This window comes from Phacochoerus africanus, chromosome 6 (genome assembly GCF_016906955.1).
Source record: "Phacochoerus africanus isolate WHEZ1 chromosome 6, ROS_Pafr_v1, whole genome shotgun sequence".
NCBI lineage: Eukaryota > Metazoa > Chordata > Mammalia > Artiodactyla > Suidae > Phacochoerus > Phacochoerus africanus.
In genome coordinates this window covers 111,918,036-111,943,603 of record NC_062549.1, presented here as the reverse complement: position 1 = coordinate 111,943,603, position 25,568 = coordinate 111,918,036, and the positions used below count along the sequence as shown (strand labels likewise).

The 25,568-nt window shown below is 38.2% G+C and overlaps 1 protein-coding gene across 1 annotated transcript in view; it reads right to left on the bottom strand.

The window, feature by feature from the left end:
* LOC125128742 (calcium-binding mitochondrial carrier protein SCaMC-1-like) overlaps window positions 1–25,344 on the bottom strand; it is a 54,706-nt gene extending 29,362 nt beyond the window's left edge. Inside the window, 2 exon segments of the mRNA XM_047782916.1 lie at window positions 5,527–5,679; window positions 25,336–25,344. Coding sequence (XP_047638872.1) covers window positions 5,527–5,679; window positions 25,336–25,344 — 162 coding nt within the window.
* Between the last annotated feature and the right edge of the window lie 224 nt (window positions 25,345–25,568).

Genomic DNA, 25,568 nt, shown 5'->3' with positions numbered 1-25,568 from the left:
ATGGCAAAGGAAACCACAAACAAAATGAAAAGACAACCCATAGAATGGGAGAAAATCTTTGAATGAAGAAACCAACAAGGGATTAATCTCCAAAACATACAAACACATCATACAGCTCAATACCAAAAAACAAACAACTCAATCAAAAAGATCTGAACAGACATTTCTCCAAGGAAGACATACAAATGGCCAAGAAACACATGAAAAGATGTTCAATATTGCTAATTATTAGAGAAATGTAAGTCAAAAATACAATTATGTATAACCTCACATTGGCCATTGTTAATAAGTCTACAAATAAAAACTGGGAGTGGAGAAAAGGGAACCTTCCTACACTGTTGGTAGGAATGTAAACTGGTACAACCACCATGGAAAACAGTGTGGAGGTTCCTCAAAAAACTAAATATAGAACTACCATATGATCCAGCGATCCCACTCCTGGGTATATATCCAGAGAAAACCATAATTCAAAAAGATACATCATGCAACCCAATGTTCATTGCAGTACTGCTTACAACAGTCAAGACATGAAAGCAATCTAAATGTCCACTGATAGAGGAATGGGTAGTAGAGAAGCTGTGATACATATATAAAATGGAATATTAGTCACAAAAAAGAATGAAATAATGCCATTTGCAGCAACATGGATGGACCAGGAAATTATCCTACTAAGTGAAGTCAGACAAAGACAAACATCACATGACATCATTTATATGTGAAATCTAAAAAAGGGGTACGAAAGAACTTATCTGCAGAGCAGAAACAGACTCAAAAACTTTGAAAACAAACTTATGGTTACCAGAGAGGACAGGCTGGGGAAGGGACGGATTGAGGGTTTGGGACTGGTATATGTACACTGTGGTATACAGAATGGTTGGCCACCTGGGACCTGCACAGCACAGGGAACTCTACCCAACATTCTGTGCTAATCTCTATGGGAAAAGAATCTGAAAAAGAATGGATGTGTATATAACTGAATCACTTTGTTGTGCAGTAGAAATTATCACAACATTATAAATCAACTATACTTTAATAAAACTTTTTAAATGCATATAAAAGATAAAAAAGAAGCAGACAGCTCCAGTGGGCAGAAAATCAGTAATAAATCTGAACTAAACAACACCATCACTCTACTGGATACAACTGACATCTATAGATTATGTCATCAAACAACAACAGAATACACATTCTTTTCAAGCTCACATGGCACATTCACCAAGATAGACCACATTCTGGGCCATAAAACACACCTTAACAAATTTAAAAGAATCGAAATCATTGTCTTCTCCTGGACCACAATAGAATTAAACTAGAAATCGATTACAGAAAGATAACTGAAAAATACCAAAATATGTAGAGATTAAACAACACAACTCCAGGTAACACACTGGTCAAAGAAGAAGTCTCAAGATAAATTTTAAAATATTTCTAACTAAATGAAAATGGAAACACAACTTGTCAAAATCAGTGCGAAGCAGTACTTAAAGGGAAATTTACAGCACTGAATGCATATACTAGAAAAGAAGAAAGATACAAAAATAAATCATCTAAGTTTCCACCTTAGGAAAATAGAAAAAGAAGACCAAATTAAACCCAGGGTAAGCAGAATAAAAGCAATAATAATAATTAGAGCAGAAATCAATGAAATTGAAAATAGGAAATCAACAGATAAAATCAACAAAAATCAAAAGTTAGGTTTTTTTGCAGGTTTTTTTTTTAATCTTTTTTTTGTCTTTTCAGGGCTGCACCTACAGCAAATGGAAGTTCCCAGGCTAGGGGTCCAATCGGAGCTGTAGCTACTGGCCTACACCACAGCCACAGCAACGCAGGATCCGAGCCACCTCTGAGACCTACACTATAGCTCACAGCAACGCCGGATCCTTAACCCACTGAGCAAGGCCAGGGATCGAACCCACCACCTCATGGTTCCTAGTCGGATTCATTTCCACTGCACCACGACAGGAACTCCAAAAGTAATTTTTTTTGAAATGTGGTCCTGGGAGGTAAGCCTGCTGATGTTGTTGGAACTGAATCACTCACCAGTCACTTGGCAACGAAGCCTCCATTACCAGGGGTATCCGGGCTGGTGATAACCTATGGTATTCTGTGGCATTACAATTACCAAGATTTTTAGTCACAGAGGCTTGGGATGAAGTACTGCTAGAAAGGAAAGCATTACATTATGCAGTTTTTCTAATACTTGAACAGTACAGGATAAAGACTGTGGAGGTGGCTAGCTCTTATTCACTGCCTTAGAAACTCTGAAGAGGGATAATGTCAAGGTTAGGTCAGCCAACTATCACCTTAAAGCATATTATGAACACGAAAAAGCCTTCATGGCAGCATTTAAAGAGACCCTAATCTCCTGCAGGTGGAGAACAGACTGCTGAAAATCAGCCCCAAGAATATAAAGGCCAGGGTACCAGAGTTGCAAAGAAAACTGAAAGCACAGCTTCGAAAGGTCTTCTATGCTAAAATGAGGACCTTCATTGGAAAGGCGTGGCATCCTGATAGAAGGGATGGGGCATCTGGGTATACATGCCTGACAACCCCGAACTCCCAGACTCTCCAGCAGCAAGTTGTCCCCTCCCCACTGCTAGAGCAGAGCAGCCGCTCCTTGTCCAGAGGTCATGCAAAGGTCTCGAGGAGGCAGATGCCTAACAAGATGATCTTTGTCTTCCTCACAATGTGCCCCCCCCACCTCCTCTTATTGACTCCCCACCAATAATCTTTATACGGTCTGGCCTAGCCCAACACAGCCCACATTCTAGGAACAGCCAGCCTCTGACCAGACTGCTGCAGGACCTGACTAATATGGACTGCAAGGAACCAGTGGAACATGCAGCGGATTCTAAGAGTGTTGGACGGGGACAGGGCGGGGGTCTCAGGGGTGGAACGTAATGCTGGACAGGGGGGACTTTATTCATGCTGAACACCCTCCCATGACACAGGACACCTGAAACCTGTCCTAATACGCTGCTGGGATGGATCTGTAAAGCCTGCAGACAATTATGGCTGACAGTGAATGAAGCAGCAACGCCAAAGTCTTAGAAGAGTGTTGAGGAAAGGATCAGTAGACTCAGGAAGGTGGAAATGTTAGAATGAATTTTATCATGGGACTGGAGAACCTACTCACTGACCATGTTTCTAGGATGAGAGGGGAGTCCTTGTTGAAAGGCCCAATGACAGCTGTTCTCAGGGCTGACAGCAGATGTTGCCGTGTAACCATTTTCACTAATATCAATGGGAATGGAAAATCCCAGAATAGCAGAGGCCAAATGGTACTTAATCATCAGATGCAAGATGAATATAATTACCTTAAGAGATAATAAGACCAGACTTGTAACCAGGGTACCCTGACCCACAAGGATAATTTTTTTGTTGTTTTTTCAGGGCCGCAGCCACAGCATATGGAGGTTCCCAGCCTTGGGGTCCAATCAGAGCTGTAGCTTCTGGCCTACACCATAGCAACACAGGATCCAAGCCGTGTCTACAACCTACACCACAGTTCATGGCAATGCTGGATCCTTAACCCGCTGAGCAAGGCCAGGGATCAAACCTGCATCCTCATGGATGCTAGTCAGATGTGTTTCCCCAGAGCCACAACAGGAACTCCAAGTATAATTTGATGACTAATTACTCATGGACTTCCTAGGGGCAAGATCATGGACTAGACTCAAGCAGTACATAAATACAAACTAGAGTATTGTTTGATTTGTCGAATCAGACGAAAAAGAATTTGACGCAGACCCTCTGCTGCCAGCCGTCTTATTTAATTTCCTCTATCCATTTGCTTGTCCACACTCCTAAGATGCTGTTTTATACCTTCTCCTCTCTCCTCACATCTCCAGCATGGCCTTACTTCCCATATCACTGAAGAAACTGCAGGAAGAAAGCGTCTGGACCCACTTCGAGCTTCTCCTCTAACTATGGATGAAGTGCCTCGCCAAGGCCAAACCCCTCTAGCGGAAATGAATCTGACTAGGAACCATTAGGTGGCGGGTTCGATCCCTGGCCTCACTCAATGGTGTCCATGAGCACCAGCTCCCATCTTCTCTCCCTCTCCTAGACTCAAGCATAATCTCCTTGCTCCACTCTCCTCTCTCTCTTGTCATCAGCAGTCCCCTCTCTGTTGGATTATTCTCCTAAGTATACAAACATGCTGTGGCTTCTTCCTTTTTTAGAAAACTCTTTCTCCATCCACATGCACCTTCAGTTACCACTCAATTTCCCTCTCTTCTTCATAGGAAAACTCCTAGAAAGAGTTGCCAGTTCTTAGTATCTCCAATTTTTATCCTCTCTTTTCTCCACAGCATTATCAACATCTGATAGACCATATGTCTTTCTTGTTCATTGCCTCCTCCAACCTATATGCTAATATAAATTCTTCAAAGACGAGTAGAATTTCTCTCTTTTATTTTTGTTTTATTTGCTGCTATATCTCCCAGCACCTAAAATAATGTTTAAAACACATTAAGTGCTCAAGAAACAAGTAGTGATGAAAGAAATATTTGTTCAATGAGTAAGCAAATCCCTATTTAAGAAAGATATGTATGTTTTTAAGATGTGCATTACAAGTAAGTCTAGTGTCCCTTTTATTTGAGCATCTGCTTTTCAATGATTTGGGTTGAGAAAGGATATTATTTATCTTTTATATTTTCTTAAAATTTTGAAGTCTTCTGCCCTTGTAAACTAAGGCTCTACAAAAGAAGAAATTTTATGCTATATGCTATAAAAATGTTTAAAGAAAAAAATAATTACTACAAGATTTAGAGTGAAAATGGAAAACTTGAGATGCACACAGAGTACTCAGACTCTTATGTGATGCTAATAGCATATTATTTGAAAATACATAGAGCTCATCTCAAAGCCAATCATTTAAGCAAAAGTAAAATCTTAAATCAGATTAACAAATTTTAAATCAAACGTTCAAACTGTTCAAAGGAAAAACAATATTGAGATGTTCTATGAGGGCCTCTTACACTGCGACATTGAAATTAAAAGAACTACTGGAGTTCTCGTCATGGCACAGCAGAAATGAATCCGACTAGGAACCATGAGGTGACGGGTTCGATCCCTGGCCTCATTCAGTGGGTTAAGGATCCAGTGTTGCCATAAGCTGTGGTGTAGGTCACAGATGCAGCTTGGATCTGGCGTTGATGTGGCTCTGGCGCAGGCCAGCAGCAACAGCTCCGATTAGACCTCTCAGCCTGGGAACCTCCATATACCGTGGGTGCAGCCCTGAAAAGACAAAAAAAAAAAAAGAAAGAAAGAGAGAAATTAAAAGAACTGCTAATAAGCAATGCAATAGGTTATATAATAGCTATAATGTGATCCATGGAACAGCTCTTGCAAACAAATGTGAAAATAACAAAAATAAATAAGAATAAACAAAGTCACTTATGTTTACTTTGATAGCTACTGCTTGTGCACACTCCAGTTTTTTATCTCATAAAGGTCTAAAGTTTTTTAAATTAAATTTAAAATCTGTCGTTATTATAAAATTACATACACAGTGACTTTTACCTGTTCATAGGCCCCGACCTTGAGTGCCGTCTCAGGCGCAATTTTTAAAACATTTATACCATTTCCTCACCAAAGAGAACAAATTACTCCTCCTTCTACCATCTGCTCAAACCCACCTATCAATTTCATTTTCCCTGACTTTAAACTGTGAACCTAGATAAAAACAGCAAATTTATCTATTTTAAAATTTGTTTGGCTGGTAATATGGCATTAATATTATTGATAATAAAATAATGGTACATATATGTATAAATTTATGACCTTCAATACCATTTTCATTTTCCTTTAGAGGCATATAAAGATGAAATATTAATTTATTGTCCACCAATACATACTTTAATTTCACAAATCAAAGAAAAGAATAAAATGGGTATAACCTAGTTTCCAGAAAATTTTTTCATACATAAGAAGAATTTTTGCTGCTAAAATGTTATAAGATTATTAAAGAGTGCACTGAAAAATGCACTGAAATGGATGAAAAGTACATCCAACTTTTTTTATTTTTTATTTTTTTTGTCTTTTTGCTATTTCTTTGGGCCACTCCCATGGCACATGGAGGTTCCCAGGCTAGGGGTCTAATCAGAGCTGTAGCCACCGGCCTACGCCAGAGCCACAGCAACGCAGGATCCGAGCCGCGTCTGCAACCTACACCACAGCTCACGGCAATGCCGGATCCTTGACCCACTGAGCAAGACCAGGGATCGAACCAGCAACCTCATGGTTCCTAGTCGGATTCGTTAACCACTGCGCCATGACGGGAACTCCTGTAAATGATTTTTAACACCACACTCACATACAGATTTAATGTAAAATCAGCTCCCACCAAATTGGGGTTTTTAGTTTTAAATTCTCTATCTATTTAAGGAATCTCAAACTATTGGTCTGATCTCTTCCATAACAAATGTAAACCCTCAGGGCAGGGATGATGTCCTAGTCACACACCACAGTGTCTGCCACACAGTAGGTAAGGAGTAAATGCTTAACAAATTTTCCCTATTGTATTTCAAATTCTCTCAAACTCCAACATATACTTACTGCAAGATATCGCCTAGAAAGGGAGTGCAGCTAGAGAACCAAAAACGTCGAAGGACTGCCCTGGAATGCCAACACAGTTAGAAGTCAGGTGCATTCATTTGCCAGGGTTGTTATAACAAAGTACCACAAACTGTGTTGCTTTAAATAGCAGAAATTTATTGTCTCATGGTTCTGGAGACTAAAAGTCCAAAACTGAAGTATCGGCATGGCCATGTTCCCTTTGAACCAGTGGAGGAGTGTTTCCTTACATCTTTCTAGCTTCTGTTGGTCGGTTAGCAATTGTTAGTGTTCCCTGGCTTGCAGCTGCATAACTCCAATTTCTGCCTACATCTTCAGATGGTGTTCTCCCTATGTGTCTTTGTCTTTATATGGTTATCATTTAGGACATTGGTCACACTGGATTAAGAACCCATCCTACTCCAGTATGATCTCATCTTAACTCATTACATCTGCAACTACCCTATTTCCAAATAAGATCATGTTCTAAGGTACTGGGGGTTAGAATTTTGAAGTGTCTTTTTTGCAAAAGTACACAATTCAATCCATCCACAGCATCACATGAAAGAGGAAGGGCAAAGGACACTGAACAGGAAAGGACAGAGTGCCAGCAGGAACCAACAGAATGCAGTGTCCTAGAAGCAAGGTAAATCAGATATTTCAAGAATGGAGTGATCAACCAAATAAATGTAACTAAGATATCAAGTAAGTTGAGATGTGAGAATGGACTACTGAAGTTGGGAATATGGAGGTCAATACTTCAAAAGTCACTGAAAAGAAAGCCTGTGAAGTTTCAAAACAGAATAGGGTCTATTAAAAGATTTTCAAAATCATTCAAATTAAAATTACAATGATATTCTCTTTAATATTCACAAAATTGTCCAAAACTTTAGTTAGACAATACCAACTATTGGCAAGGATACAGAACAAGGGTAATTTTAATCCATTGATGGTGGAAACAAACAAATGGTACAACAAAAATTTTGGAAAAGGCTTTGATGTTACCTAGTGAAAGTAAACAAACACTCTACAAAAGAGCAATTCCATTCCTGGGTATATGCTCTATATTCCTAGAAAAAGTCTTATTCATGTACAACAGGAGACATGACTAAGAAAGCACATGGTATCATCACCTATGACGCCAAAAATCTAGAAACAACACAAATGTTCAATAGGTGTGAAATTGATAAACTATATATATATATATATATATATATTCACACACATATATGAATATATATATATTTGCACATTGGTATACTATGTGAGGGAAAATGGATTAAAATACAGTTATATACATTAACATAGTTGAATCTAAATAAACAGAATGTTTTAAAAACTACATATAATTCAAAAATAGGCAAAATCAAAAAATATATTAGTAATATATAATACTTAGGTGCTAAAGTTATAAAGAAAAAAACAAAATTTCCAAACTTCCCTGGGAGCTTGGAGTAGACATGAATCTAGATTTTGGCTAGTTAGTTATGAGCTGAATTAATATGTAAAACTTCCACTTCATATCCCAGCTTTAACTATGCGTATAAGGACAACATCCTGGGGAATGGAAAGAACCATTAGATTTCTCAAGACATTCATGCAACAGAGGTATCCTGCCACCTCAAGCGAGCCTTACTATTACATGAACAAGAAATAGGTTTCTATCTCATTCAAGTCTCTGTCTTTTGGGATGCAATTGCTATAGTTTCCTATCTTATGCACTAATGATACAGAAGGGAGTGGACAGTAGCAAGAGCAGAGTAAACGAGAAGATGAGAGAAATCTAATTCGATGTCCAGGTAAGGAGCTTGACATAGGAAGTTTATCAAATACACCACACCATAAAGATGACATCAGTGAGGCAGGAAGAATATTTATGCTACAGAGGGGTTGTCAGGGATGAACCCTATGTGGATGGGTCAAAAGAAGAGGGATAAACAATATTTAGAACAAATAACACACTCTACTTCACAGGCATGTAGCAGTGTTATAACTTGGAATTTTGAGGCATCCAGGAAATTGCAGAAAGCATCTCCTTGCCCAAGATATTATGAATAAATAGATATAGTTAAGCAGTTAACTTTTCATCCAGTTGTATAATTTGTAATACATTAAGGTAATGGTATTATAGTAATACAATAATAATACATTTTAGGTGTCAAGTCCTCATTTTGTCATGGGGTTATTATAAATTAGTGAGCTGTTAATTAATGTACTGTATTAACTAGTGAGAAACCTGATAAATCATGTATTTTTGGAGAAGCTGAAGAGATGACTGGGCCCTGAACCCCTAAAACCTCAGTTGCCTATCTGCTAAAGCAGAGGTTTTGTGGACGGGTTATTCTAAGTAAACACACATAGTTTTTTATTATTATAGGGCCAACAGAATTCAACAGAACATTAAAAATATCACATACCATGATTAAATAGGATTTACCCCTGGGATGTAAGGATGTTTCAACACATAGAAATCAATAAATGTGGCACAACACATTAATAAAATCAAGGATAAAAATCATATAATCATCTTAATAGCTGCATAAAAAGCATTTGACAAAATTAAATACACTTTCATGATAAAAAATTCAAAAATTAGACACAGAATTAATGTACTTCACTAGAATAAAAGCCATTTATGATAAACATACAGTTAACATCAGTCACACTCAATGGTGAAAGGCTAAAAGCTTTTTCTTTAAAATCAGAAGGAAGATGCTGGTGACCACTCTCCCCACTCCTATTCAACACAGCAGTGAAATTTCCAGCTACAGCAATTAAGCATGAAAAAGAAATAAAAGGCTTCCAAAATGAAAAAGAAGTAAAATTGTCTGTTTGCAAATTAAATGATTTTATACATAAAAAAACCTCAAAGACTCCAACAGAAAAGCTGATAGAACTAATCAATGACATTCATAAAGTTTTAGGATACAAAAGCAACATTCAAAAATCAGCTGAATTTTTATTGACTAACAATGAAATATATGAAAAAGAAATACAGTAAACAATCTCACTCATAAGGGCATCAATAAAATACTTACAAATAGAGTTGGCCAAAGAAGTAAAAGTTCTGTATATTGCAAACTATAAGACACTGATGTAAGAAATTGAAGAAGACATAGTTAAATGGAAAAATATGCCATGTTCATGGACTAGAAGAATTAATAATGTTAAGATGTCCATAAGAACTAAAGCCATCTATAGATTCAATGCAATCCCTATAAAAATTTCAAAGGCATTTTTCACAAAAATAGAAAAAATAATCCTGAAATGTGTATGGAACCACAAAAGATCTCAAATAGCCCAAGCAATCTTGAGTCAGAAGAACAAAGCTGGAGGTACCACACTCCAGGATTTCAAGCAATACAACAAAACTATAACAATAAAAACATACAGTACTAGCTTAAAAATATTGTGCAAACTTTTTTGGTGGTACCCATGGCATGAGGACGCTCTAAGGCCAGGGAGCAAACCCACGCCACAGCTGCTATCTGAGCCACAGCAGTGACGACACCAGTTCCTTAATCTGCTGAGCCACCAGGAAACTCCTAGCATAAAAATAGACACAGAAATCCATGGAACAGAGTCAAGAGCCGAGAAATATACGTTGTATACAAGAAATTCATACAATTCAATAACAAAACAATCTAATGAGCACTATCACTTATGATGGAGCAGAGTAATGTGAGAAGAAGAATGTAAATATGTAGGTGTGACTGGGCCGCCTTGCTGTACAGTAGAAAATTGACAGAACACTGTAAACCAGCTATGATGGAAAAAATTAAAATAAAATAAATAAAAAATAGATATCAATAGATCCAGATATCCAACATATTAAATAAAAACTAAGATCAAGAGTTCCCATCGTGGTGCAGTGGTTAACAAATCCGACTAGGAACCATGAGGTTGCGGGTTCAATCCTGCCCTTGCTCAGTGGGTTAACGATCCAGCATTGCCATGAGCTGTGGTGTAGGTCGCAGATGCGGCTAGGATCCTGCGTTGCTGTGGCTCTGGCGTAGGCTGGCAGCTACAGCTCCAATTAGACCCCTAGCCTGGGAATCTCCATATGCCACAGAAGCGGCCCAAGAAATGGCAAAAAGCCAAAAAATAAATAAATAAATAAAAAATAAATAAAACTAAGATCAAAAGAAAAAAATCTAATGAAAAAAATTGACAAAAGAACTAAATAGACATTTTTAAAAGACACACAAATGATCAACATATATTATGAAAAGACAGTCCATATCTCTAATCATCGGGGAAATGAAAATCAAAACCACCTCACACTTGTTAGAATGGCTATTATTACCTAAAAAAAAAACAAGCAATGATGAGTGTTGGCAAGGATATGAAGAAAAGGGAGCCCTTATATACACTGTTGGTGGGAATTTAAATTGGTGCCGCCGCTATGGAAATAAGGTTCCTCAAAATATTAAAAATAGAAGTACCACAGGATCCAGGAATTCCACTTTTTGGTATATAGCCAAGGATATGAAATCAGGATCTCAAAGAGATATCTGCACCTTCCTGTTCACTGCAGCATTATTCACAACAGCCAAGATACGGAAACAACCTAAATGTCCAGCTACGAATGAATGAATAAAGAACATGTGGTATAAACATACCGTGGATTATTATTCGGCCACGAGAAAGAAGGAAACCCTGCCATTTGCTTCAACATAGATGGCCTTGAGGGCGTTATGCAAAGTGAAACGAGTCAGACAGATAAAGACAAATACTGTATGGTATCACTTACACGTGGAATTTTAAAAACCAAATTTATAGAAACAGAGTAGAATGGTGGGTCCCAGGGGCTGGGAAATGGGGAGATGTTGGTCAAAGGGTATAAGCCTCCAGTTATAAGATGAATATGGGAGTTCCCATTGTGGCTCAGCAGTAATGAACCTGACTAGTACTCACGAGAATGCGGGTCCAATATTGCACACATTAACTTACAAAATGTTATATGTCAGTTATATCTCAATAAATCTGGAAAAAACAGACAAGGATATAACAGACAGATCATAGAAAAGAGCACGTGATTATCTAAGATTACTAAGATGCCTAAAATGCACTAGGAATGAAAGAAATGCACATTAAAACAATAAGATACCACTTTACACCTAACAAAATGACAAATACTAGAAAACTGGATGATGCCAAGCAACAGCGTAAGTAGAGAAATAAACCGTCATGTACTGCTGGGGGGAATGTGTTGCGAGACATGTTTTTATAATATTTTCTTAGCCTCTTTGCTGAAAACTCCATCTTGTCCTTCCTTACTTTGTCCCGTCTTCCTGCGTGAGAAAAAGTCACGGTGATGGTAAATGACTTAAGCTTAAGAACAAAGACCTAAAGGCATGGGTTATTCGCGGGTCAGCTGAATGAGGACAAAATACATTGGTCTAGGCACGCTGTACCTGTGCAGATTGGAACGCCCTTTGCACAAGCATGATATATCCTCTAAAGAATAAGAGAAAGAGGAACCTCATGGCCAAGTGGTTTACGAGTGGTCGAGTGGTCGTTATCAGAATGTGCATTAGCAAAGAGAACCAAGGTGCAAACCTAGGCACACAGGGTTGCCACAAATAGGCAGGCCTTTTGCAGAAGCACAGTGAGGATTCTCTGAAATGCTATGCATAGATAGCTAACTCAAATGCTAATGATTCTTAAATGCCTAAAGTTTAGAGTAAAAGTTTAACCATCTACCAGCTAAGTGACTTTTAAAATAATAAAAGAACTTATAAAATAATAAAAAAAAACCTATATCCTGCACCTACACCCCCCTTTTCACTTGATGTAATCCTTAAGAGCACAATAAAAGCAACGTGGTTTCTTGAGGCAGGGCTCTTGGTCCCTGAGACCTTGAGTTCCCCCCCACCCCTTTCCCACCTTTACTTAAGATAAATGTCTCTGTGTCTTGTTTTATGTTAACTTTTTTTCCTTAAGTTCCACAGCACCCGTTCTTCAGCCCCATCCTGCTGAGCTGGTCTCAGCAAGAATGTAAACAGGCACAGCAAGTCGTTTTAAGAAATAACCATGGCTATAAAACTAAAACTGGATAGCCTAGGATATTTTACAAATGTGTTATTCCTTTTGACTCAGAAATACGGGTGAAATTCCTTAAGATACATAAGAGACAACCACTTTAAGTGTGTGAGGAGTTAGAGAAAACCTATAGGTCTGTCACTAGTGAAGTGGATAAGGAAGATGTGTTAAATTTGTATTGTATAGTACTCAGAAGCAATAAACTAGGTGAATGCATAACAAGAACAAATCTTAAAATCATACTGTTGAATAAATAAAATAAGAGCTAAGATGTGGCCTTTAACACAATACTATCTATATAAATTAAAAACACACAAAAATACTACATGATTCCTAAGAATATACACATATTCAAGAATACAAATCAAAAAAGTGTCTATCACAATAAGTAACATTTTTAAACATGTTTATTACCTGATCAACCCTTTTCTAAATATGCTAATGTACTAATTTAATTCTCAAAACTTTTACCATTATCCCCAGTATATAAATGAGGAAACTGAAGCACAGAGGGATTATATAGCTAGTGGTGGCAGATGGGGGATTTAAATCTAGGCAGTCTGCCTCCAAAGCCTAGGCTCTTAGTCTTCCCCAATATTGTATATGAAGAGAAGGCAAAAAGTCACAAGAATGGATGAGACTAGCAAGCCATGAAAATGACTGACTTAACCCCTGTACCCGAGATCTAAAGAAAGAAAAAAAAAATATTCTTATTCAAGTGCTTATATAAAAAAGCTGATAGATTATATATTTGATCCTTTCTCATTGTAAAATTTTATCTTAATCTTTGACTACGTTTCCTATGATGGAAGGCCAAACTGAGTACATTATATCTGAAAAAAGAAAAGATATTATTTTCCCACTTTTCTAGGACAGTTAACTATAGCAGAGTAATTTATTCTCAACACAAAGTAGGCCCTTTCAGTAGATGGATAACTAGTTTAAGTTCTAGGTTTTAGCAAATAAAGAAATTGTGGTTGCTGTGTTTGTACATATAACACTAATACTCCTGGCTAAATTAGTAGAACACTCTTAGGAGAGATTACTGTTCCTTTAGCCGCTGAGGCTGAAAGTATTAGAGGGATTATATGATCATACTAACAGCTATGACATTTATGGCAAAAAAAAAGAGTGAAATACAAAGTAATCTAAGTAGAACACTTCCAGAAATGAGCAATTTCATCAATATTTGTTGCAGGATGAAGCAGAAAGTAGCACTTCCATTCATCCCAGTGTACTGTCATTGTCCCATCACTATCGATGCTGAAATTTAAAAATCATTTATAACATAGCACCTTTATAAAAATTAATTAAAGTCCTCTTACATATTTATCATAGAAGCCGCTCCTTTGGGCTTCATAAATATTGCTGTATATTAAATATCTTTAATAGACTTTTTTTTTTGTCTTTTTGTATTTTTAGGGCTGTACCCGTGGTATATGGAAGTTCCCAGGCTAGGAGTCAAATTAAAGCTGTAGCTGCCGGCCTACACCACAGCCACAGCAACTAAGGATCCAAGCCATGTCTGCGACTTCCACCACAGCTCACAGAAATACCAGATCCTTAACCCACTGAGCAAGGCCAGGGATCAAACCCACATCCTCATGGATACTAGTCAGGTTCGTTAACCTCTGAGCCACGACGGGAACTCCAATAGACTATTTTTCAAAATAGTTTTAGATTTTCAGAAAAATCTTTGAGAATATTTATTGGGATTCATTGTACAATCTATTAAATCTATTAAGATATTACTGAGAGTTCTCCATCTATCCACACACCCCATTTCCCCTAACAGTAACATCTTACATTATTATGGTACATTTGTTACAATTAGTAAACCAATATTGATACATTATTAATAACTAAAGTTCATACTTCAGCTCCTCAGGTTTTTTTAATTGAACTATAGTTGATTTACAGTGTTGTGCCAATTTCTGCTGTACAGCAAAGTGGCCCAGGTATACACATAGATACACTTTTTTTTTTTTTTTGGCTTTTTGCCATTTCTTGGGCTGCTCCTGCAGCACATGGACGTTCCCAGGCTAGGGGTGGAATCGGAGCTGTAGCCACCGGCCTACGCCAGAGCCACAGCAACGCGAGATCCGAGCCGCATCTGGGACCTACACCACAGCTCACGGCAACGCCGGATCCTTAACCCACTGAGCAAGTCCAGGGATCGAACCTCATGGTTCCTAGTCGGATTCATTAACCACTGAGCCACAAAGGGAACTCCATATACATAGATACATTCTTTTATCTTCCATCATGTTCTACCCCAAGAGACTGGATGTAGAACCCTGTGCTATACAGTAGGGTATCATTGCTTATCCATTCTAAATGCAATAGTTTGCATCTACTCACCCCAACTCCCAGTCCATCCCACTCCCTCCCCTCTCTCCCTTGGTATCCACAAGTCTGTTCCCTGTCTGAGACTGTTTCTGTTTTGTGGCTAGGTTCACTTGTGCCATATTTGAGATTACACATATAATTGATATAATATGGTATTTGTTTTTCTCTTTCTGACTTACTTCACTAAGGATGAGAACCTCTAATTGCATCCATGTTACTGCAAATGGCAGTAAGCCACTCTTTTTATGTCTGAGTAGTAGTCCATTGTGTACATGTACCACATCTTCTTAATCCATTCATTTGTAGATAGACATTTAGACCATTTCCATGTCTTGGCTATTGTGAATAGTGCTGCAATGAAAATATAGGGGCATGTATCTTTTTTAATTATCATTTTATTGGGATATATGCCCAGGACCAGGGTTGCTGGAGCATATGGTAGATCTTACAGTGGGTGTACCAATTTACATTCCCACCAACAGTGTAGAAGCATTCCCTTTCCACCACACCCTCTCCAGCGTTTGTTATTTGTAGACTTATTAATGATAGAAATTCTGCCTAGTGTGAAGTGGTACCTCACTGTAGTTTTAATTTTCATTTTTCTAATACTAAGTGATGTTGAGCATTTTTTTCATGTGCCTACCGGCCATCTGCATGTCTTCTCTGGAGAAATGTCTACTTAGAGCTTTTTGCAGAGCCAGAACTACCACACCCCAATCACCTGGCACTCTTGTACCTACACAAAAGTGAATGACTTTCCTCAACAAAACCACTCTGAAAAGTCTAAAATAATATGCAGACATCAGTGCAAGGCTACAAGAAACATGAAAAATCAAGAAAACATGACACCGCCAAAGAAATACAATAATTTTCCAGTAATTGATTTCAAAGAAATGGAGAGCTACAAATTACCAAGCAAGAAATTCAAAAAAATTGTTTTAAGGAAGTTAGGTAAGCTATAAGAGAGCACAGATAGACAAGTCAATGAAATCAGGAAAGAAATACATGGACAAGATAAGAAGATCAACAGAGAGATAGAAATCATTAAAAAAGAATCAAAGAGAAACTCTTGAGCTGAAGAATGCAATGAATAAAATGAAAAATGCAATAAAGTATCAACAGAAAATTTAATCAAGCACAATAAATAATCTGTGAACTCAAACACAGGTCATTCAAAATTATCCAGTCAGAGAAAAAAAAAGAATGAAGAACATCTACATGAATTATGGACCCCATCAAGAAAAAAAATATTCACATTATGGGGGGCTCAGAAGGAAAAGAGTTTGAAGAAAGGGCAGAAAGCATCTTTAAAAAATAATGGCTGAAAACTTCCCAAATCTGGGGAAAGATAATAAATATCCAGGTACTTGAAGCCCAGAGGTTCCCATACAGATTCAACCTAATGAGGGCTTCATCAAGACACATTACATTAAAACTGTCAAAAATCAGAGACATTAATTGTCAAAGAGAGAGAGAATTTTGAAAGCATCAAGAGAAAAATACTCGCCTCATACAATGGAAACTCCATAAGGCTACCATCAGATTCCTTAGCAGATATCTTGCAATCTGGGAGAAAGTGGGATGATATATTCAAAGCATTGAAGGAAAACAACAACCAAGAATACAATCAGCAAGGTTGTTCTTCAGAAATGAAAAAGAGATAAAGACTTTCCAAGACAAAGGAAAGCTGAAGGAGTTTATCACCTCCACAACTGCCTTATAAAAAACTAAGAGGAATTCCTCAAGCAGAAATGGAAGGACATTAATGAATAACATAAAAACATGAAAAAATAACACTCACTGTCAGAGATAAGTCAAATTCAAAATACTCTAATACTACAATGGTAGTACATAAGTCACTTAACTGCAGCATAAAGTATAAAAGACAAAAAGTATTAAAAATAAGTTGTATTCAGTTTAAAATACTTTATGATTTATCCAAGCTTCATGGTAATCACAAAGCAAAAAGCTATAAGAGATAGGCAAAAGAAAAAGAGACAGAGATAAAAGCAACCACTAAAGAAACTCATGAAATCAAAAAAGAAGACAGCTAGAGAGAAATAAAGGAACAGAGGAATGACAAACCATCAAAAAACAGTTAAGAGAGATGGGATTAAGATGGCAGAACAGCGGGACTGGAGCTCAAATTCTTTCCTAAAAACAAGAAAAGTTACAGCCAAATGCTGAGCAATCTTCAACTAAATGGACCGGAAACTTTCAAAAAGATATCCTACTCCAGAAGACAATAAAGAGTCTATATCAAGAGGTAGGAGGGGCAATTACGTGATATAAGCACCCCATACCTCCCAGGTGGTAAGCCCCACAGACTGGAAAGTAACTGTATCACAGAGACTCACCTAGAGAAGTGATAGTTCTGAGCCCCACATCAAACCCCCATATGTGGGGATCTGGCAATGGGAGAAAGAGCCCCTGGAGCATCTGGCATTGAAGGCCAGTGAGGCTTGTGCACAGGAGCTGCATGGGACTGGGGGAAGCAGAGACCCCATTCTTAAAAGGCACACACAGACTTTCCATGCACTGAGTCCCAGGGAGAAGCAAAGTCTCCATAGGAATCTGGGTCAGACCTGACTGCAGTACCTGGAGGACCTCCTGGGAAAACAGGGGTGAATGTGGCTTGTTGTGGGGGAAGGACATTGGAAGAAAGGCTCTTGGGAATATTAATCAGCATGCCTTTCTCTGGAGGTGGCCATTTTGGGAAAATCTGGCCCCACCCATCAGTGCTGAGAAGCCCTAGGCCAAACAACAATCCAGGTGGGATCACAGCCCCACCCATCAGTAAACAAGCTACCTAAAGACTCTTCTAGGTGCACAAAAGCTTCTAATCTCACCCAGAGACAAAGCCCTACCCACCAGAGGGATAGGAATCAGCTCCACCTACCAGTGTGCAGGCATCAGTCCCTCCCATCAGGAAGCCTACAACAAGCCCCCATACCAACTTCAGCCACAAGGGGGGCAGACACCAGAAGTAAGAGAGGCTACAACTCTATTATCTGTAAAAAGGTCCCCACACCAAAAACCTATGAAAATGAAAAGACAGAGAACTATAACTCAGATAAGGGAGAAAAAAAAAACCCAGAAAAAAAAGCTAAGTGATCAGGAGATTCTCAGCCTCCAGGAAAAAGATTTTAGACCATTGATGCTGAAGATGATGCAAGACACTGGAGATAAACTGAAGGCAAAGATGGATAATTTACAGGAAACACTGAGCAAAGAGATACAAGATATAAAACTTAAGCAAGAAGTGATGCAAAATACAATAACTGAAATAAAAAATTCATTAGAAGCAGCCAACAGCAGAATACAGGAGGCAGAAGAACGAATAAGAGAGGTGGAGGACAGATTAGTGGAAATTACGGATGCAGAACAGAAAAGAGAAAAAAGATTGAAAACAAATGAAGAGAGTCTCAGAGAACTCTGGGACATTAAACGCAGCAACATCCGTATTATAGCGGTACCAGAAGGAGAAGAGAGAGAGAAGGGGACATAAAAAATATTCGAAGAGACAACAGCCAGAAAATTCCCTAACATGAGAAAGGAAGCACTCACTCAAATCCAGGAAGTGCAACGAGTACCATATAAAATAAACACAAAAAGGAATACACCGAGACACATATGAATCAAACTGACCAAAATTAAAGACAAAGGGAATATCTTGAAAGCAGCTAGGGAAAAGAAACAAATAACGTACAAGGGAACCCTGATAAGGTTATTGGCAGGTTTTTCAGCAGACACTCTGCAGGCCAGAAGAGAGTGGCATGATATACTTAACATGATAAAAGGAAAAAACCTCCAACCAAGATTACTTTACCCAGCAAGGCTCTCATTCAGATTTGAAGAAGAAATCAAAACCTTCACAGATAAGCAAAAGCTAAGAGAATTCAGCAACACTAAACCACCTTTAAAACAAATACTAAAGGAACTTCTCTAGGCAGAAAAGAAAAGGCCACAACCAGAAACAAACAAAAAAAACCCACAAATGACAAGGCTCACCAGTAAAGGTATATAGACAGTAAAGATACGAAATCATCCAAGCACAATTATGCCACCAAAATCAGAAATCGTGAGAAAAGGAAGGTATAAATGCAGGTCACTGGAGATGCACTTGTAATTAAGAGACCAACGACTTAAAACAATCTCATACATATACATATAGACTCATATCAAAACTTCAGAGTAAGTGCAAACCAAAAATCTACAACTGATACACAAACAAATAAGAAAAATCAACTCAGGAGTTCCCATTGTGGCACAGTGGTTAACGAATCTGACTAGGAATCATGAGGTTGCGGGTTCGGTCCCTGCCCTTGCTCAGTGGGTTAAGGAGCCGGCGTTGCCGTGAGCTGTGGTGTAGGTTGCAGACGAGGCTCGGATCCTGCGTTGCTGTGGCTCTGGTGTAGGCCAGTGGCTACAGCTCCAATTCGACCCCTAGGCTGGGAACCTCCATATGCCCAAAGAAATAGCAAAAAGACAAAAAAAAAGAAAAAAAAAAAGAAAAATCAACTCAAGTACAACACTAAAGATAGTCATCAAACCACAAGAGGAGAGAACAAGAGAAGGGAAGAAAAAAGAGCAACAAAAAAATTCAAAGCAATTAATAAAGTAGCAATAAGAACATACATATCAATAATTACCTTAAATGTTAATGGACCAAATGCCCCAACCAAAAGACATAGACTGGCTGAATCCATACAGAAACAAGACCCATGTATATGCTGTCTTCAAGAGACCCACTTCACTTCTAGGGACACATACAAATTGAAAGTGAGAGGATGGAAGAGAACAGACCACACAAATGGGAATCAAAAGAAAGCTGAAGTAGCAATACTCATAATAGACAAAATAGACTTTAAAATGAAGAATATTTTAAGAGACAAGGAAGGTCACTACCTAATGATCAAAGGACCAATCCAAGAAGAAGATATAACAATTTTAAATATCTACACACCCAACACAGGTTCACCACAACATATAAGGCAACTGCTAACAACCTTAACAGGACAAATCAACCATAACACAATCATAGTGGAGGACTTTAACACCCCGCTTACAGCAATGGAGAGATCATTCAGACAGAAAAATCAATAAGGAAACACAGGCCCTGAATGAAGCACTAGACCAGATAGACTTAATAGATATTTGTAGGACATTCCATCCAAAAGCAACAGAATGCACATTCTTCTGAAGTACACATGGAACATTCTCTTAAGATTGATCATATTCTGGGCTACAAATCCAACCTCAGTAACTTTAAGAAAATTGAAATCATATCAAGCATCTTTTCCGACCACAACGCTATATGACTGGAAATCAACAACAAGAAAAAAACTGCAAAAAACACAAACACATGGGACTAAACAACATGCTACTAACAACCAATGGATCACTGAAGAAATCAAAGAGGAAATAAAAAAATACCTAGAAGAAAATGGCAACAAAGATACAACACTCCAAACCTATGGGACTCAGCAAAAGCTGTTCTAGGAGGAAAGTTTATAGCAATACAAGCCCACCTCGGGAAACAAGAAAAAGCTCAAATAAAGAAGCTAACTTTACGTCTAAAGCAGCTAGAGGGAGAAGAACAGACAAGACCTAAAGTAAGTAGAAGGAAAGAAATCATAAAGATCAGAGCAGAAATCAATGAAATAGAAACAAAGAAAACCAAGAAAAGATCAATGAAACAAAAAGCTAGTTCTTTGAAAAGATCAACAAAACTGATAAACCCTTAGCCAGACTTATCAAGAAAAAAAGAGAGAGGATTCAAATCAATAAAATTATAAATGAAAAAGGAGAAGTAACAACGAACATCACAGAAATACTAAAGATCATAAGAGACTACTATATGCAACTATACACCAATAAAATGGAAAACCTAGAAGAAATGGACAAATTCTTAGAAAAGAACAATCTTCCAAGACTAAACCAAGATGAAATAGAAAAGATGAACGGACCAATCACAAGTACTGTGAAACTGTGATTAAAAAACTTCCAACACACAAAAGTCCAGGACCAGATGGCTTCACAGGCAAATTCTATCAAACATTTAGAGAAGAGCTATTAGCTATCCTTCTGAAACTATTCCAAAAAATTGCAGAGGAAGGGATTCTCCCAAACTCATTCTATGAGGCCACCATCACCATAACACCAAAACCAGACAAAGATACCACAAAAAAAGAAAACTATGGGCAACTTCACTGATGAACATAGATGCAAAAATCCTCAACAAAATACTAGCAAACCGAATCCAACAATACATGAAAAGGATTGTACATCATGATCAATTGGGATTTATCCCAGGGATGCAAGGGTTCTTCAATATCCGCAAATCCATCAGTGTGATACACTACATTAATAAACTGAAGACTAAAAACCATATGATCCTCTCAATAGATGCAGAAAAGCCTTTGACAAAAATCCAACACCCATTTCTGATAAAAACCCTCCAGAAAGTAGGCATAGAGTGAACCTACCACAACATAATAAAGGCCATATATGACAAACCCACAGCCAACATCATTCTCAATGGTGAAAAGCTGAAAGAATTTCCTCTGAGATCAGGAACAAGACAAGGATGCCCACTCTCACCACTACTCTTCAACATAGTTTTGGAAGTCCTAGCCACAGAAATCAGAGAAGTAAAAGAGATAGAAGGAATCCAAATTGGAAAGGAAGAAGTAAAACTATCACTATTTGCAGATGACATGATACTATACCTAGAGAATCCTAAAGACTCTACCAGAAAACTGTTAGAGCTCATCCATGAATTTGGCAAAGTCACAGGATACAAAATTAATACACAGAAATTGACAGCATTTCTATATACTAACAATGCAAGATCAGAAAGAGAAATTAGGGAAGCAATCCCATTTACCATCACATCCAAAAGAATAAAGTACCTAGGAGTAAACCTACCTAAAGAGTCAAAAGACCTGTACTCTGAAAACTATAAGACACTGATGAAATAAATCAAAGATGACACAAATAGATGGAAAGACATTCCATGCTCTTGGATTGGAAGAGTCAATATTATCAAAATGACTATACTACCCAAGGCAATCTACAGCTTCAATGCAATCCCTATCAAATTACCAAGAACATGTTTCACAGAACTCAAACAAAATATTTTAAAGTTCGTTTGGAAGCACAAAAGACCCAGAATAGCCAAAGACATCCTGAAAAAGAAAAATGGACCTGGGGGAATCAGGATCCCTGACTTCAGACTATACTACAAAGTCACAATCATCAAAACCATATGGTACTGGCAAAAAGCCAGAAATATAGATCAGTGGAACAGGATAGAAACCAAGAATTAAACCCATGCACCTACAGCCAACTCATCTATGATGAAGGAGGCAAGAATATACAATGGAGAAAAGACAGCTTGTTCAATAAGTGGTGCTGGGAAAACTGAACTGCCACATGTAAAAGAATGAAATTAGAACACTCCCTAACACCATACACAAAAATAAACTCCAAATAGATTAAAGACCTAGATATAAGACCAGACACTATCAAATGCTTAGAGGAAAACATAGGCCAAACACTCTCTGACATAAACGACAGCAACATCTTCTCAGATCCACCTCTTAGAGTAATGACAGCAAAAAAAAAAAAAAAAAAAAAAAAGGGACTTCATTAAACTTAAAAGTTTCTGCACAGCAAAGGAAACCCTAAACAACATGAAAAGACAACCCACAGAATGGGAGAAAATCTTTGCAAATGAAGCAACTGACAAGGGATTAATCTCCAAAATTTATAAACACCTTCTGCAGCTCCATACCAAAAAAGCAAACAACCCCATCAAAAAATGGACAGAAGATCTAAACAGAGAGTACTTCAAAGAAGACATGCAGATGGCCATCACTCATCAGTAGAGAAATGCAAATCAAAACCACGATGAGGTACCACCTTACACCAGCCAGAATGGCCATCCTCCAAAAGCCTACAAACATAAGTGCTGGAGAGGGTGTGGAGAAAAAGGAACCCTAGTACACTGTTGGTGGGATTGTAAATTGGTGCAGCCACTGTGGAAAACAGTATGGAGATGCCTCAGAAAACTAAACATAGAACTACCATTTGATCTGGCAATCCCACTCCTGGGCATCTATCCAGAGAAAACCACGACTCACAAAGACAGACACATGTACTGCAATGTTCATTACAGCACTCTTTTCAATAGCTAAGACATGGAAACAACCTAAATGTCCGACAGAGGAGTGGATCCAGAAGATGTGGTACATATACACAATGGAATATTACTCAGCCATTAAAAGAAATGAAATACCAGCATTTTTGCAACACAGATGGACCTAGAAATTATCATGCTAAGTGAAGTCAGCCATACAATGAGACACCAACATCAAATGCTTTCACCAGCATGTGGAATCTGAAAAAAGGACAGACTGAACTTCTTTGCAGAACAGATGCTGACTCACAGACATTGAAAAACTTATGGTCTCCAGAGGGGACAGTTTGGGGGGTAGGGGGATGTGCTTGGGCTGTGGGATGGAAATCCTGTGAAATCAGATTGTTATGATCATTAAACAACTTCAGATGTGATAAATTCATTTGAGTAATTAAATAAATAAATAAATAAATAAATTACCTTATAAAAAAAAAAAGACACAGGTACTCCAATGTTCATTGCAGCACTATTTGCAATGCCAAGACATGAAAACAACCTAAATGTCCACCAACAGAGGAGTGGATCAAGAAGATGTGGTACATATACACAACGGAATATTACTCAGCCATTAAAAGGAATGAAATACCAGCATTTTTAGCAACACGGATGGACCTAGAAATTATCATGCTAAGTGCAGTCAGTCATACAATGAGACACCAACATCAAATGCTTTCACTGACATGTGGAATCTGAAAAAAGGACAGACTGAACTTCTTTGCAGCACAGATACTGACTCACAGGCTGTGAAAAACTTATGGTTCCCAAAGGAGACAGTTTGAGGGGTGGGGAGATGTGCTGGGGTTGTGGGATGGAAATCCTATAAAATTGGATTGTGATGATCATTGTACAACTATAAACGTAATAAATTCATTGAATAACTTTAAGAAATAAACTTATACTAGGCAAAAAAAAAAAGAATTTTATGGTGAACACCTGAAACTAATACAACATTGTAAATTAAGGATATGCTAATACAATTAAATTTTTTAAAAGAATTTCAAGAATTCTCGGAGTTCTCCTGGTGGCACAGTGGGTGAAGTTTACAGCATTGTCACTACAGGGGTTCAGGTCGCTGCTGTGGTGTGGGTTCAATCTCTGATCCAGAAACTTCCACATACCACAGGCATGGCCAAAAAAAGGAATTCGCCTCAGGGGATTTCTCAAATCCTTGAACGAAATTAATTTGAATAAAATAATGAAATGCTGTGAAATGTGAGCTTCCCAAAATTTGAAGTCACCTGTCTCAATTAGCTCCCTTTCTCATTTTCCTCAGTGACTATTGCTAATTTTCATATAAATCTACTCAAACCACTGAATCACCTTTTGGCACTCACCCTCGGGCCATATTGTCCTCCATTTCTCCCCAAAACACAAGTGTTCAAGAGCTCTCATCTTAAAATAAAATCTCTTCACCCCACCTTCCCCACTATCACCCCTCATCTCTCTTAGCCTTTGCAGTATCACTTTAAGAACTTGTCTACCTTCTGTCTCCAGTTTCTCCTTCTCATTCTCTCTGGATCCCACTCCCATCAGGCTCTCAGCACCATTACTCCACCAATGGTCTCCACAGCAATAAATCAGTGGTCCATTCTCTATCCTCCTCTTCTTTAGCCCATCAGTAGCATTTGACAAAGATAGTTGTCTCCTCCTTGAAACATTTCTTCGTTTGACTTCCAGAACAGAGTGTTCTCCCAGCTCTCCTCCTTCCTCTCTGTTTGCTCCTTCTCAGTCTCCTTTACTGGTTTCCCTCCTCTCCCCTGCCTCTAAACATTACAGAATACCAGGACTTAGTGTACTATACTCTCTCCTCGGTTATCTCTTTCAGTCTCATGGCTTAAAATTCATCTAGAAGCCCATGACTCCCAAATCTCTCACCTGAATGCTCCGCTGAACTCTTGATTCCTATTTCAAGTTGCCCACTTGTCATCTCTACCTAGGTGTCTGATTAACACCTGAAACTTAACAAAAACAACCTGAACTCTGATATCCACCCCAACCCAAACCTGCTTTTCTCACAGTTCTACCATTCTCGATATAAGGCAACTCCATTCTTCTAGATGCCCAGCACAAAAAAATCTTGGCATTATCCTTGATTACTGTCTTTATTTTACACTCCACTCATGATCCAGAAGTATCCTGCCAGCATTTCGAAATACATCCAGAATCCAATCACCACTTACCTTCTCCATCCTGGTGCAAGCCACTTTCACATGTACCTGTCAAATGCATTAACTGTCCTCCCTGCTTGCACCCTTGGCCCCTACAAACTCTTCTCAACACATCAGCTAGAATGAGACTGCTAACACCTGAGCCCATGTCACACCTCTGTTTAACATCATCCAACGAATACCAAAGGAAAAGCCAAAGTCCTTAACATTTCCTGCATGATCATATGTGGTCTGACTCCTGTTAC